Source organism: Lonchura striata, chromosome 12, assembly GCF_050655825.1.
Source record: "Lonchura striata isolate lonStrDom1 chromosome 12, ASM5065582v1, whole genome shotgun sequence".
Lineage (NCBI taxonomy): Eukaryota > Metazoa > Chordata > Aves > Passeriformes > Estrildidae > Lonchura > Lonchura striata.
This window is the reverse complement of record NC_140714.1, coordinates 14382501-14397023: the sequence shown is the minus strand read 5'-3', so window position 1 is coordinate 14397023 and position 14523 is coordinate 14382501. Positions and strand designations below refer to the sequence as shown.

The 14523-nt window shown below is 62.6% G+C and overlaps 1 protein-coding gene across 3 annotated transcripts in view; it reads right to left on the bottom strand.

The window, feature by feature from the left end:
* Window positions 1–1735: 1735 nt before the first annotated feature.
* The window catches only part of SLC38A3 (solute carrier family 38 member 3), a 13866-nt gene continuing 1078 nt past the window's right edge, over window positions 1736–14523 (bottom strand). Inside the window, exons 1-16 of one of the 3 annotated variants that reach the window (XM_085590623.1) lie at window positions 8835–8927; window positions 8141–8292; window positions 7922–8006; window positions 7713–7828; window positions 7186–7259; window positions 7014–7106; window positions 6849–6930; window positions 6200–6282; window positions 6000–6058; window positions 5376–5549; window positions 5163–5242; window positions 4495–4595; window positions 4275–4399; window positions 3774–3918; window positions 3209–3312; window positions 1736–3103 (exon numbers count right to left, since the gene is read on the bottom strand). In XM_085590623.1, coding sequence (XP_085446749.1) covers window positions 2999–3103; window positions 3209–3312; window positions 3774–3918; window positions 4275–4399; window positions 4495–4595; window positions 5163–5242; window positions 5376–5549; window positions 6000–6058; window positions 6200–6282; window positions 6849–6930; window positions 7014–7106; window positions 7186–7259; window positions 7713–7828; window positions 7922–8006; window positions 8141–8250 — 1536 coding nt within the window. In that variant the 5' untranslated portion in view covers window positions 8251–8292; window positions 8835–8927 and the 3' untranslated portion in view covers window positions 1736–2998. Of the gene's footprint in view, window positions 3104–3208; window positions 3313–3773; window positions 3919–4274; window positions 4400–4494; window positions 4596–5162; window positions 5243–5375; window positions 5550–5999; window positions 6059–6199; window positions 6283–6848; window positions 6931–7013; window positions 7107–7185; window positions 7260–7712; window positions 7829–7921; window positions 8007–8140; window positions 8293–8657; window positions 8808–8834; window positions 8928–14523 lie in introns of those variants that run through there. The other 2 variants (XM_085590622.1, XM_021533393.4) reach the window with 2 other exon arrangements.

Genomic DNA, 14523 nt, shown 5'->3' with positions numbered 1-14523 from the left:
GTGTGTCCCAGGATGGACCTGTGGGTGTGAGACATGGTGTGTCCCGGGATAGACACGGTGTGTCCCGGGATAGACACGGTGTGTCCCGGGATAGAGCTGTGGGTGCGACACGGTGTGTCCCGGGATGGACCCGGTGTGTCCCGGGATGGACCTGTGGGTGCGACGTGGTGTGTCCCGGGACACAGATGGGGAGGGAGATGGAGTCCAGGTGTTGCGTTTCGGGGTCCTTTGGGTGCAGAGCAGCGGGTGCAGCCCTCGGAACAGCGGTTTGGGTGATGCTGTGTTTCAGGGCTACCTTTTGGGGAGACACGGTGTCACAGAGTGGTGGCTTAGAGCTTGGCATCTCTCACTCCTCAGGATCCCGTGTCCCCTGCCGCAGGAGGAGGGAGCTCCTTGGCAGGTGCCAGGAGCGGGGTGCCTGTGACAGGGAATGGGGCAGGATGGGACTGGGCAGGATGGGGCATCTCCAGCTTTCTCCCAGAACAGGGGGTCCCTCAGGCACTTACCCCATGCCCCAACTCCCAAGGCTGCCCCCTTAGGAACTAGAACCCCCCACACTTCCTGAGGAGGCGGGCCAGGTGTGCCCGCTGACCCAGCGGACTGGCCCGTGCCCAGGTAGCCACCCTCGCTCCATGCTAGCCCCACAGCAGCACTTCATACCTGCCCGGGCCCTGCAGCCCCTCCACACACCCCCACCGGCTCCAGCTGAGCAGGATGAGGGCAGCCAGGGATGCTTTCAACTCAGAATGCCAGGGGAAGGGATAGAGCATCCCCCGTGGGGTCTGCAGGCCTGTGCCCGTGGGCCTGGCGTGGGGAGCAGGGCTGTTCCCGTGGGAGCGGGCTGCCGTGCTAACAAGGCTTTGCTAACGAGCTGGCACTGAGCCCAGACCTGGGGCTGGCGGAGGAGAGCGAGGGGCCAGGCCGGGGGGGCTCACCCCCACTCCACACTGTGCCATGGGCGAGGGCTGGGGGCTGGCCCTGAGGGCACTGGGGGCACCCACTGCCCTGGCACCAGGCACGACATGCCCCAGCGCCGCTTCCCTGGAGCCCTGCTTCCAGAGCAGGCCCACTCCAGGGATACTACTGCCATGGCACTTGCTGGGGTTCCTGCTCCCATGTATCCCACTCCTCAGGAGTCCCACTCCCCAGGGCCGTGCTCCCACACTTGTCCCATTGTCCTGGGGATCCTGCTCTCACAGGAGTCCTGCTCCCCAGGGATCCCACTCCCTCGGGGTCCAGTTTCCATGGGGTCTAACTTCCACAGGGGCCCTGCTCCCATGGAGGCCCCTGAACATCCATGTCCGCGTGTCTGTGCTGTCCTGATGTATGTCTGTGCTGTTTGTGCTGCTGTTCATCCGTCTGCACATCCATGTCCATATATCCCTGCTGTCTTCATGCATGTCTGTGCACCCCTGCGGCCCATGTCTATCTGTCCGTGCCACCTCAGGATGCCGTGTGTGAGGCACCAGCCTGCGTGCCAACACCTCACCCGCCCCAGTGATGCCTGAGACCTAGGCACATTCACATCTTTATTCTCACCTCTGGCCTCCTGCCACCGCCAGCATCACTCCCACCAATAATTTACAAATGACAGAGGTGGCCCTGGGGCAGCCAGGCTGGTGACAGGAACAGCAGCAGACCCGGGGCGATGGTGAGAGTCCACAGCGGTGCCCCCCGATATGATGTGTACATTATACGGAGCTACCCAGAGCAACACAACACGTTAAAAAAGATCTGCTCTTATGTACAGTATTTATAAAAAGCATCGCAGCCTCCACCACCACATAAAAAAATACGTCTCTTATGTACTTTGCCGCAGGACAGACCCCCCCCAACCCTGTGCTGCCCACCCTGCTGGGCTGCCCTCCATACTGGGAGGGGAGGTGGGGGGTGGGAGAGCCGCTCTCCGGGTTTTGGCATGGTTTGGGGCATCTCAGCGGCATGGATGGGTGGGTGGATGGTGAGGGCTGTAGGGGTCCAAGTGCTGGCCCAGGGTGCAAGGCAAGCAGGGACAGCTTGGGTTGCTGGGGTGCCCATCACCCTGGGGTGCCCATCACCCTGGCATCTGGGCATGCAGATGAGGGGTGCCTCCAGAGCCCTGAGCTTGCCCCCAGTGAGTGCTGCCCCCAGCCCCCCACAAGCCCCCCTCATGCCCCTTGGGTGCACCAGGCCCCCAGCAGCCAAGCTGCAGCAGGGGCAGGATGCCAGATGCAAAGTCCATGGCGTGCATGCCACCTCCCTGGAGCAATGCAGCTGGTCCCCCCATCCATGGCCTAGGGGTCGGCAGGCTCCCATCCGCAGCAGCAGGAGCCAACAGTTCCCCTGGCAGGCTCAGGAGCAGCAGGTTGGGTACCATCAGCTGCAGCACAAGGACCACGCTGGTCCACAGGAACCAGGGTACCCCATGATGCCAGGGCAGTGGGTGGTTTCTCTTTGGGGATAGGGGGATGGCAGGGGAGAGGGTGGGTGGCTTGGGCACAGGTGCTGTCACAGGTCTGACCACCCCGCTGGATTCCAGCCCCCATGGACACTGTTCATCAGGCTCTTGATGCTGTCTGGGGGAGGCCAGGGAAGTGCCTGGTCCTCGGTCCCCACGGCAGGCAGTGCCCTGCGCCTCTGGCAGTGCCTGCTGCTGGTGGCTCTTGGGGTGCAGAAGAGCTCCACCTGACAGCCAGCTCCGGGTGAGGTAGGGCAGTATTATTCTCCCCATTTTACAGATGAGGAAACTGAGGCGCAGAGCAGGGAGGGTGCCCGCTGGAGTGGCTGGGGGGCACAGGACCTGCCCCGGGCTCACTGCCCCATCCCGGACACAGGTTGAGGAGTCTTTATGCCTGCCATGGCTCATGCCCTCTCACCATCACCACAGGTGACGGGCAGCAACAGCAGAAGTCCCCAGGGAATCCTGGTGGGGCTGCAGCATGGGGGCTGAGCCCAGGGTCGGCTCTCCCTGGGGCACCGGGTGGGTGGGGGGGAGGTTGGCTTGGGCACCCGGTAGTGGCTAGTGGCTGCCGCCGCTCTTCCCCCCACCCGTGGTCCAGTCGATGATGATGAAGCTCAAGCTCATGATCATGAAGACCACCCCAAGGAGGGCAAAGCAGGCAGCCTGTGGAGACAAAGAAGGGACTCAGGGATGGCCAGGGCAACAGGGTTCCCAGCCAGCTTCAGAACCCATGCTTGCCCCCATCCTTGTACCCCTGCCCATGCTTACCAATATTTTGGGGGTGGAGCGCAGTGGCTCCTTATCCTTGGGCATGATACGGATGTAAAAGATGGCAGGGAAGATGAAGATGAGGCAGGGAGCAGAGGTGGCACCTGAAGAAGACAGGGACAGAGTGGGCAGGGACCTGCCACCCTGCAGCTCAGCCCTGCCAGCCCCACTGCCCGGACAGGTCCTGTCCACCCCCACCCCCTCCTTGCCCCCCCCAGTCCTGGCAAAGCCTTCCAGGAACCCAGGGACGCAGTGTGCTGGCACTGTCCCACACCCCTCCCGCAGCCCTGGCACCGAGCTGAGTGCTGAGCGGGGGGAGCCTGGCTGGGGGGATCAAGGGAAGCACGCAGGGGAAGAGCAATGCCACACTGTGCTGTGGGAACCAGCCTGCCAGGACAGCGATGGGATGGGCGATCCAGCAACCACCTGGTCCTGGCATGGTGAGAACGGAAAACTGAGGCACGGGAGGGTGGGACAAAGCTGAGCACCAGTCAGGACAGGGGCTGGCACGCTGCTGCAACACCCCGCGATCAGGGAGGGACAGGAGCAGGGCGCTGCCACCCACCAATCAAGCCGAAGATGCCGAGAATGGAGGGGGCAAAGATGACAAGGAGGTTGATGAAAGTCAGCAGGATCACAGCAATGGTGATGTGGCGGATCCAGCTGAAGTCTTTCCCTTGGAACAGCATCTGCTGGATGGCCCGACGCACCTGGGGACAGGGACAGGGTATCACGCTCCATCCTTGGAGCCAGGACCCATACCCTGTCACTGCAGCCCTGCTGGTCCCCATCACCCCTACTCTAGCCCTATCCCTATGGCCCTGCAGGTCATCATAACTCCTTTCCCTTCCCAAGCTCTGATTCTGATGCCCCACTGGTTCCTGTCACCCCTTCACAGCCTTGTCCCTGTGGCCCTGACTCTGCCCCATCACCCCTGCCTCTGCTCCAGCCCTGTTTCTGGCACCCAGAATGTCCTGTTCCCTAATCCCTCTCTTCATCACTGCCTCAGTTTCCCTTCTCAAAGCCTGGTGCTGAAGCCACCTGGCATTCCTGTGCAGCCACTCACCGGGAAGAGGACAATGGGGACGGTGAGGGTGACAGCCGTCAGCACAGCCACACGCACACACAGGATGAGCACATCAAAGGGGTCCACCTTGTTGTACGTGTGCAGCAGCTCTGACTCCACACGATCTGTGAACACCAACAGGGAGCCCCTGGGTGAGCCCCAGCACCATCGCCCCCCTGGCACAGGTGTGCCAGCCCCAGTCCCCGCCCCGAGGGCTCACCATAAAACGTGAGGTAGCCAAAGAGGGCAGCCAAGAAGTACATGAGGTACATGACCATGATGGAGATGTTGGAGATGCACTGCATCTTCTTCTTGGAGGGGCTGCAGGACATGGTGGGCTCAGCACAGCCCCGTGGCCCCCACTGACACCAAGCACCCACCCAGTGAGGAGGGGTGGTGCCAAAACACTCTGGGGTGTGTGGGGGATGTGCGGACAAGGGCTGCATCCCTCTTCCTGGGCAAGGTGGCACCAACCAGCCACCCACCCTCTCTGGGTCACAGCACCCACATCCCAGGGGTCACACCACCACCCCTGGATCATGGCACCCACCTCCCAGGGGCGATACCATCCCTGCACCCATTCTGAGTCACATCACACACCTCCCAGGGGTCATAGCACCCACCCAGGTTTATATCACCAATCTCCCAGGGGTGATATTGCCTACCACCCACCTGCCCACCTACCCCAGGTTGTATCACCCACCTCCTGAGACTGATATCACCCATCCCAGGTCCTATCAGCCACCATCCACCCACACACTCACCCAGCCCAGGGTCATATCCCCCACCTCCCCGCAGTGCCCCGGTGCAGGTCCCACACAGCACTGCCTTTGGTGGGCACCAGATGAAGCCCACCCCTCCCCGTGGGTGCCCCCACCCAGGACTCACTCCTTCAGCTCGGTGTAGATGGGCAGGACCTCGGGGTGGCAGACGAAGGCGAAGGCCATGATGGGGATGGTGTATGCTGTCTGAGTGAGAGGAGGACGACTGACTGCTGGGGGCCCGTGGCAGGTGCTGCCCAGCACCAGGACCACCCATCTTCATTTGGTGCACAGGGTGGGGGCTCACCCAGAGCCTCAGGGGTGCATCCCAGGTCCTTACCTGTGAGTTCAGGGTAAAAAAGCTGGGTGTGCAAGTGTCCTGCTCGGGGGCCTGGAGGACTGTGTAGCCATTCTGGTAGTCACTAGTGCTGACAGTGGTGACATTGAGGACACCCGTGATGTTCCCCTCCTGCTCCAGAAGTGGGCAAGGGATCTGGAACTTCTTGTAGATGACCTGGGGTGGGGGGGACATGGAGCCAGTCAGTTTTTGGTGCCCCCAGCTCCCAGCAGACATTGCCCACACCAGCACCATGCCCAGCAGGAGAGTGACCCTGCTGGGACCCCTCTTAGGACACCCTTTGCTAATGCTGCCCTGTGGACATGCTGCTCCCCCAGCCTGTCCCTGTGGGGGTGAGCAGCGGGACAGAGCGAGGCAGCAGCACGTGGAGGGGCCACATGTGCAGATGCCCCTCCAGCACCTTCCCCCTCTCCCTTTCCACAACATTCGGTTCCTTCAGCCAAAAATAACCCAGCAGCTTGACAGCCCTGCCACAGCGTCTGCAGCCCCGAGCATCCGCCGTCCCTGCTGCCTCTGCTGTCCCCACAGCAACCAGCCCAGCCTCACACCCCGGCAGGAGGGGTGCCTGGCACCCCAAGGCACCAGCCTGTGCCAGCGGGTGCTCACCGAGATGAGGAAGAAGACCATACAGCTGAGGGAGAAGCCGCTGGCGTAGCCAAGGTAGCCTGGGGAGGGAGGAGAGTGGCTGGTGGGTGCGGGCGGGACCCTTGCACTGGCTAAGTGTCCCCTCCTTGCCCAGCACATCCAGGCTGGCACCATTACCCCATGGGAGACCCAGTGCCATGGGTAGCATCTCCCTGACTTACCCAGCTGCTTCATGAGGGCCAGGGGCAGGATAATGGTGACAGAAACCAGGATCACCAGGTAGTTCCCATTCATGTACCAGTCCCTGGAAGCAGAGGCCCTGCTCACCACCCCATTCTGCTGGTGCGCAGGGGGCAGAGGCAGCCACTGTGGGGGCTGTCTGCCAGTCCTAGGGACCCTTAAGATGGCAAATCCCAGGGGCACTGGTGTACCCTGAGGCTGGCCTTCCTGCTCTGCTAACATCCCTGGGGACTCCTGAGACAACATCCTTGGGGACCCCTGAGGCCAGCATCCCTGGGGGCCCTTGAGCTAGGGTTCTGCCTGCCCCCACTGTGGTGCACCCACAAGGGCTAGAGTTGCTAGTGGGGATGTGGGCATGGGGTGGGGGGACCTATACCTAACCAGACCCCCACCCTGCAGCCCCAGGTTCTGCTCAAGGAGGACAGCCTGATCCCAAGAGGATGTGAGGAACAGGGATTGGAAGTTCAGCTCAGTTTAATCTCACCCAGGGGCTTATTCAGCACTGACAGTTATCAAAAATAGTAGTGGCTTAATGATAGTAAATCCCTGCCATGGGCTGCACAGCTGGAGCCAGGGCCCCGGCGCCTGCCCAGAGAAGGCACGCAGGCAGCGTGGGCTGGAGGCACTCACGTGGTCTTCTCCTCCAGGTTCAGGAAGGTCTGGATGACCAGAGGCACTTCAGATTTGACAATGTACAGGTAGCTGGACATGGCTGCAGGGCAGAACGAGGTTTTGCTGCGCTGGTGTTCTCTGGTCCCATCCCCTGTCCCCAGCCCCGACCGGCCCCAACCTCACCTCCAATGTTCTGCAGCGTGATGGCGATGGCTGCAGCCAGCTTCCCCGGCGTGCCGAAGGCTCGGTAGCCCAGCTGCTCGTAGGCGCGAATGCCTGTGGGACGGGGAGCGGTGGTGGGTGAGAGTCGGGATGGGACCCCCTGGCACGGCCCTGCTGAGGACTGGGCACTCACCCACAATGCCCGAGGACTTGAGCAGCAAGTGGATGGAGTAGCTGGAGAGCAGGGCCACTGCTGTGAGGAGGAAGCTGCAGGAGGACAGCACAGTTACCAGTGGGTCACAGCGCAGGGCTCAGACATGGCTGCGGGGCAAACCCCATGCAGAAGTGCACTGCCTGTGGGCAGCTGTCCTGGCAGGATACCACCCACTCCCTCAGCACCACTTGGGTGCTCATGGGGCAGATTCAGCCCGTGTCTCCACACCCAAAAGGAGCCATCACTCATGTCATTCGAGCTACTTTTGTAAATCTGACTTTGTAGTAAGGAAGGCAAGCCTTCACCCTCCCCCTTCCCCCCAGGTGGGGCACAGCACTCAGGAGAGCAGCAGACTTATCCCAGCAAGAGCATTGCTCAGCCAGCAGGACACTGGTTCCTGCATCACCCCAAGTCAGAGACTTCTTTCTTGCCTGCACGCACTGATCCCCTTGGAGGAGCCCCCACACCTGGACACCCCCCCACCCCCGTACCCCCATGGCACTCACAGGAAGAGGATGATGCCGGTGTTGGCCATGGCATAGGCCAGCCCCAGGATGCCACTGCCCATGATGGCATTGCTCAGATTGAAGACGGACATCCCAAATGATGTCTTCCCTTCAAACTGTTCACAGGACACGACAGGAAGGGGATGCACCAGTCACACTGGGAGCTTGCCCCATCCCACCCCCACCACTGTGCCCATGCTGCTACTCACATCAGTGAAGTGTGTCTGCTTCTTCTCAGCACCACGGGGCAGGAACTCCTCCATCTCTGCCACGCCAGTCTGGTTCTCTTCAAATCTGTCCATGGAGGAAGAGGAGTGAAGCCAAAGCAGAAGCAGGGACCATCAGCACTGGCTGGTATCTCAAGGGCAGGGGGCAGCTCGGAGGACCCCCCAAGTCCCTGGCATCGCTGCTTGCCCTGAGGCCCCTACCTGTCACCTGCCAGTGAGGGGACAGTGGAGGCGGTGAGTGCGGCTGTGTGCTTCCCATTGGGCACCAGCTCCACCATCTCGGCCTGGAGCGGCACGTCCGTGGTATCCATGGCTGGGAGACGGCTGGGCTTGCTATGGGCTCCACTCAGGCTCTGCAAGAGGGAGGCAACAGAGGTCCAGCTCTGGGCAGGAGCACCAGAGGGGCTGGCCTGGAGTCTCACAAGTCCTGCCTCCACCAGGGACACTGGAGCTGGGCTCAGCACCAGCACTGGTGGCACGGCAGGGACAGGCGCCCGGGGATGAGAGGGTCACCGAGCCAGGCATCACGGTGGCGTGCTTCTCCCCTCTGCCCCCTCAGCACACAATGTCCCATGGAACTCAGCCCGAGCTCCGGTACCCCACCGGCGTCCCAGTGTGGGACTGCCCCCTCGCCCAGCCAGACATCCCAAATCCTGTTCGCTTGCTCCCAGCACAGCACTGCCCAGCCCCAGAGTCCCCATCCACAACGCCTGCCCACCTCCACTCCCCTGCCCGCAGCTCTCGGCTCCATGACTCAGTTTCCCCTCCTGGAGACGGGTGCCAGCAGGCGAGTGGGGATGTTTGGGAGGGCGGATGAGGACGGGGTAGGGAGCGCAGGGACCCCCCAGCCGCCGTTATGTAAAGCCCGAGGTGCTGCCCGGCGCGAAGGGCTCACCCACGTCCCGCCGCTGCCGGGGTGCCAAGGCGGGGGGCTCGGGGGCACGTCAGGGCTGGACAAACGGAGCAGGAAAGAGCGCGGGGCCGGGAGACAGCTCCTTGGCAGGGGAAGGCGGCCGGGCTGCCGAGCGCGGGACGCCTTGGCACGCCGCACAAAGCCGCCTCTGTGCGAGCCCGTTCCTCCCCGCCCCGCTGGGAAACGGCACAGGGTGGCTTTCTGGGGCAGGCTGGCAGCCGGGGCAGGGTCCCGCCACCCCCCACTGCCCCGAGGGGCTGGGGTCTTGTCCGGCTGGCCAGGGTGCTCCACACTGGGGCTATGTCTAGCCACGGGCCGGTGCCACCCAGCTGGAGGTTACGCCTGGCTGGGATGCAGTGTGGTCCCCAATCCCGGGAGGATGCTGCTGCCCCGCCACCCCGCTGCGTGGGGTCGCTATGGGGTGAGCAGGGGACATGCCCATCTTTATGCTCCCAGGGGATCTGTGTCCCCAGAAATCTGAGGAGCCTTCCCACAGCACAGTCGGGTCCAGCAGTCCTCCTGACACACAAGGTAAGGATGACACGGCAGGGTGTGGGTGCCAATACCTCCGGTCTCCTGAGCTGCTGCCCTGCTTGTCCCTGCCCATCCAGGCCACAAAGACCTGGCAGGGTCATCCCAGGCCACACACTGGCTACTGGCACTGCCAGGGGGGCCAAGCCCCTGTGGTTAGCCTGGCGTGGTGGGCACATATTTGGGCCAGCCTACCTGCAGCACCCAGCCAGGTGGGGAAGCTGAGGCAGGACACAGGCCAGCAGGGACCAAAATGAGAAGGTTCAGCCATGCGGGGGACGAGAGGGAAGCGCAGGGCGGGTTCTGGGTGATGATTTATCCCCTCCACTAGGCCTCCGCTTGGGATGGATCCAGGCATGAACAAGGCTGCCAGCACGTCCAAAAGCCACCGTTAACTCTGCGCCTTCCCACCACCACAGGCAGGCATCACTGAACCCCACTCACCCAGTATGGGATTGAGGGGGGCACCACAATCTGTGATGTTCCGTCACCTCCCTAAGCCCCCCAGTGCTGCAGGACTGCCTGTGGGCAGGGCTTCACCACATCCCGCTGGTGGCGGGCAGGATCTGCCCACTCCCCTGCCCGCTCCCCCACGGGCGCCAGGAAGGCTGGGCACTCTCCTCTGCAGCCCCTTTCTTCTCCCAGGTTATAATTACACCTCTCTGGGCAGCTCAGGAAATACCAACTTCTTCCCCCAAGCGTCTCTTGGAATAGCAAGCGGCACGGCTGAACTCATTCAGCATGCACCAGGCTTCATGCTGCCACCCAGACGCTTCCTCCTGCTGGGCAGCCCTGGCACAGGCCTGGCACAGGCCTGGCACAGGCCCAGCACCACTCACTGCCACTTCCCCAGCTGGCCCTGGCCTTTGCCCCTCAGCCAGGCTCTCCTGGTGGAGGTAGACAGGGCAAGGGGGGAGATGAAAGAGGAGGGAGCATGAGACGATTCGATCGGGCAGTGTGAGCCCTGCCTGCTGCTGTTTGCCTTGCGATAAGGCAGAACAACAAATACAGAGTGACGGGTGGCCCAGAAGGGGTGGCTTGGTTCCCCTCCAGGTGGGCTTGGTGGGTTCACTGCCTCACTGTGTGCCCACCTTAGTTGGGAACCCTCTGCTCTGGGCAAAGAGCATCTCCTCAGGGATCTCTCCCCTCAGGGTGCTCCCAAGCAGATGGGATGCTGCCATCTTCACTGCCATGTTGGGTAGCCCACATGCTGCCTGGCATCATCTCACTCCTGACCAGCAGCCCCAGCGCCCGCTCGGCCAGCCTGATGGTGTGGGCACAGAACCCCCCCGCTGTGGCACCCAGGGCCTCATTCCTGGGGGTGCTGAGCAAGCTGCATCGATTTCCTGACACGCGCCTCTCCGCTGCCTGCCGGGCTCTGGGACACAAGGACAGCGACAGCCCCGCTGCAGCCAGACCTCCCACCTCTCCCAGGCTGCTCCGGCTGTCCCAGTGCTTGGTGACACCCCACCAAAAGCGTGGTGTGGCCAGGCAGCCTGAGCCGGGCCCGGTGCTGTCCCACGGACGGAGCACGGAGCCGGATGCGTGGGGCGGCACGTACCGTCCCGCCGGCCACGGCTGCGCTCCGGGGAGGCTGCTTTGGGCTCACACCCGGCCAGCACAGAGCCTGCCCGCCCTCGCTGCCATGGGGACACGTGTGTGGGGCGGCAGGGCTCCCAAATCCCTGCCCTGCTCTGCCAGATGGGCAGTCCTGGGCTCACCTCGGCCCCCGGCCAGCCTTCCTCGGGGACCAGGGCACCAGGGGGAGGGTTTCAGTCCTGGAAGGGACTGCATCCCTCTCTCTGACTCGCATCTCACTTCCACACACTTTATTTAAAAGGTGGAAAATCCCGGCGGGAGGAAGCAGGGGGGCTGGGCAGGTAATTCTGTCAGCAGTGCCAGCAGATATGTTGGATGGGAGGTCCATCACATCTGGCAACGTGGCCAGCAGGATGTGTATTACGCCGGGCAAGCCTGGCTCCTGCACCGTGCCAGTTTCCCCGGTCAAGCCCTGGCCCGGCACGGTCCCCGGAGCGCCGGTGGCAGTGCAGCACCCGCGGGGACAGGCAGCCAGTGCCTGCCAGCCCTGCCTGTGCCAGGCAGCGCCAGCCTGCGGGGCCGTGCCCCACAGCCCACAGCTCCCACCCGTGAGCACCCACTGCTCCCCCTGCGCAGAGCGAAGGCACAGGGTCTGCCTGGCAGCAGGTGAGTGCTCCCCCAGGCCGGGCACCCCCACAGGGCAGAGCCTCCCGCCCCATCTCCTCTCCTTGTAGATGAATCCTTGTTAATCCGGCCCAGCTGGAGCCGCGGGACTATTCCGGGTGGTAATCCGGCTTTAGCGCCAAGCCTGCCGCAGCTGCCGGCCTGCGTGCTGGCAGCCAGGTACCCCGCTGCCGCCGGTGTGTGCCGGGGTGCCAGCCCCCCCGCCCGTGCCCGCCTGCCCAGGTGGCCGTTCGGGTTTCAGCAGAGCTGGGCACACTGGTCTCATGTTCCATGAGGCTGTGCTGATGACCGAGCCCTGCCAGAGAGATGGGCAGCGAGGGCAAGTGGGCAGGGATGCCAGTCATGTTCCCCCTGCTGCCACCAGCCCCAGCCCTGGGGTTACCCCCAGCACTGCTGCTGGGCCCAGGGTGGCACTGGCTGTGCCTCTGGCACTGCTGTGGGCACAGCGGTGTGTGAGCACACAGGCACAGCTGGGCAACAGCCCAAACCTGGGCAGTCCCTGGGCAACCCCTACCCAGGGAAATTGCCCCCAGCAGGGCACACAGCAGAGAAAGCCCCCTCTCCTTGCCTTCCACAGAGAAACCCCCTCCACGGCTGCCCTGGGAGTAGGTCTGCCCTTCCCCTGAGGCACACACAGGCAAAGCTTTCCTCCAGTCTGTCTTCCTAAAATTAGCAACACAAACCTGGTTTTAACCTGTGGTGTTCCATCCCCCACCTTCCAGCTAAGCAAAGGCAGTGCCAGGGTGCCACCTCCCCCAGAGGAAAGAGGCACCCAAAGGGGCAAATCCAGCCATTCAGGGAATGGCCAGGCACTTCACCTTTGGGGCAAAGGTTCTGGGGGGCACCCACATGGGCATGGGATCCCCAGCAGCTGTGGGGAAGGAGAGCTCAAGGCAACCTGCCTGGTGCATGGCTGCAGAATCCCTCTGGATAGCCCTGCTATAGACCTTCCCCAAACAGATCTGCGGGAGATTCTCCTGCAATAGCTCCACCTGAAATCCTCTGGAGATGACAACCCCACCAGCTGGTCATGCCAGCCAGCCCCAGTCATGCCCCCAGCACAAGGTGGGTAGAGTAGGCACTGCTCCTGGGCTCACCTCACCTCTTTCAGCCCCAAACACCACACCATGGCTCAGCCTTGGGTCAGGCAACTCCCCTGGTGCTCCAGCCAGGGCAGGATTGGCAGTAGCAAGTAGCAACAAGTGGCTCTTAAAGCTGCTGTCCTGACTAGAAGGGCTCTGCTGGCACTAACACTTGCCTGGCCACTTCTGGCCATCTCTGTTGCAGTGTGTGGACAGTGGTGTCCATCCAGGGCCTTACCTCTGAGCACATGTCCTGAGGGACAACTGTACCTGAGCCTCGGAATGGGGTCTGGGACACACCAGGGAAGGGAAAGGCAGTTCAGGGAGGGGAGTGTGGAGCCAAACATCATGGTGAGGCCATGAAGAGGGTTTTCCACTGCCAGAGCCATGGTGCAGCTCAGCCACAGTATCACATACCAGGCACATCACCCAGGATGGCTGTAGGTATCAGCCACCACCATGCTGCCACATCCTCCAACATCCAAGTACTAGTACTGAGGCAAGCTGGGAAAAGCAGCGAGGAAGCTGAGGCCAGACAAAGGGAATCATGTCCAGCCCTGGGACAGCCCAGGCTGTTGCTGTCACCTGCCAGCTTGAGTCCATGTGGTACAAGGTCAGGTGGCAGATACAGCTGGCAGCATGGGGATGGGGACACGGTGGACACAGCACGAGGCCGATGACACTAAGTGTGGCTCTTGGAGAGGCTGAGTGAGACACCAGTTTGAGCCCAAAGCATCTCAGGCACTGCTAGGCTGTATGATGAGTTTCGCTTTAAACTTCAAGCACTGCCCTTCAGGAACACAGGGTCACCCAGGGAAGGTGGTGACACAGGTAATGGCACTGCAGAGACTGATGGACAGACAGTGCCTGGAAAAGGACATGTCAGGTTTCCTACCACACCTCTGGAGTTTCTTTTTATCTTGGAAGCAAGGTGCTTTCCCAGAATCCACGCTCCCCAAAACACAACTGGCCTTAATGGGATGACACAGACAGGTCAATAGCAGAAATCCCAAGGTGCCATTTGCTGCTGGCAGTGCTGGGGACATCAGGAGGGACTGGCCTCAGCCACAGCCCCATGTGCCTCCGGCACCCCCAGCACAGCCCCCTGTAACAATTAGGAGCCAAGATTCACCCAAGCCCCGTGGCACCACCACTGTGCCTGGCCGTGCCACTCTCACCATTGGACCAGCCGGACATTTGCTCCAGGGGGACAGCAGGACCGGGCTGGCTGTGCCCCACTGGCATGGGGGACCCAGCCAGTCCCAGACCTGCGTCAGCAGCTGGGGAGGCACGCGGCGGCTGAGACCCACGCGGCGAGGAGAGCCGGGGGCACGGGGGTCCGTTCTGTCCCCGACCCGCCTCTGTTTTCTCAAGGGTTGCACTTCCAAAGGAGCCCGTGGGATTCCGCTCCTTCCCCCCGTCCCCACGCGCCAAGGAAAATAGGCTCTGCCGGTGCTTGTTTGTTTGCCGTGGCCGCGGCCCCGGCGTGTGATTACAGCTGCAGCACGGCCGGGTGCTGTGGGGCCCTTTGCGCCTCAGCCAGGGTCCCCGCAGTGCCAGCACCCCCATGGCACTCCTGAGTGGAACGGAGTGTCCCGCTGCTCCTTAGCATCCCTGGTCACCAGAGCCAAGGCACGCCGGCACTCTGTTCTGGGAGACAGGGCAGTGTGGCGAGGCACAAACGCCTTTCTCTGGGGCACCCCCTTAAAGCCACAGGGGCCAGGCAGGTCTAACACCTCAGCTTGGGCCTGGTCCAAACACCAGTGGAAAATTCCCCATCTCAGCACAGCTCAGCACAGCCATGCCCTCCGCAGCCAGTCAGGGCTCTGCTTCCT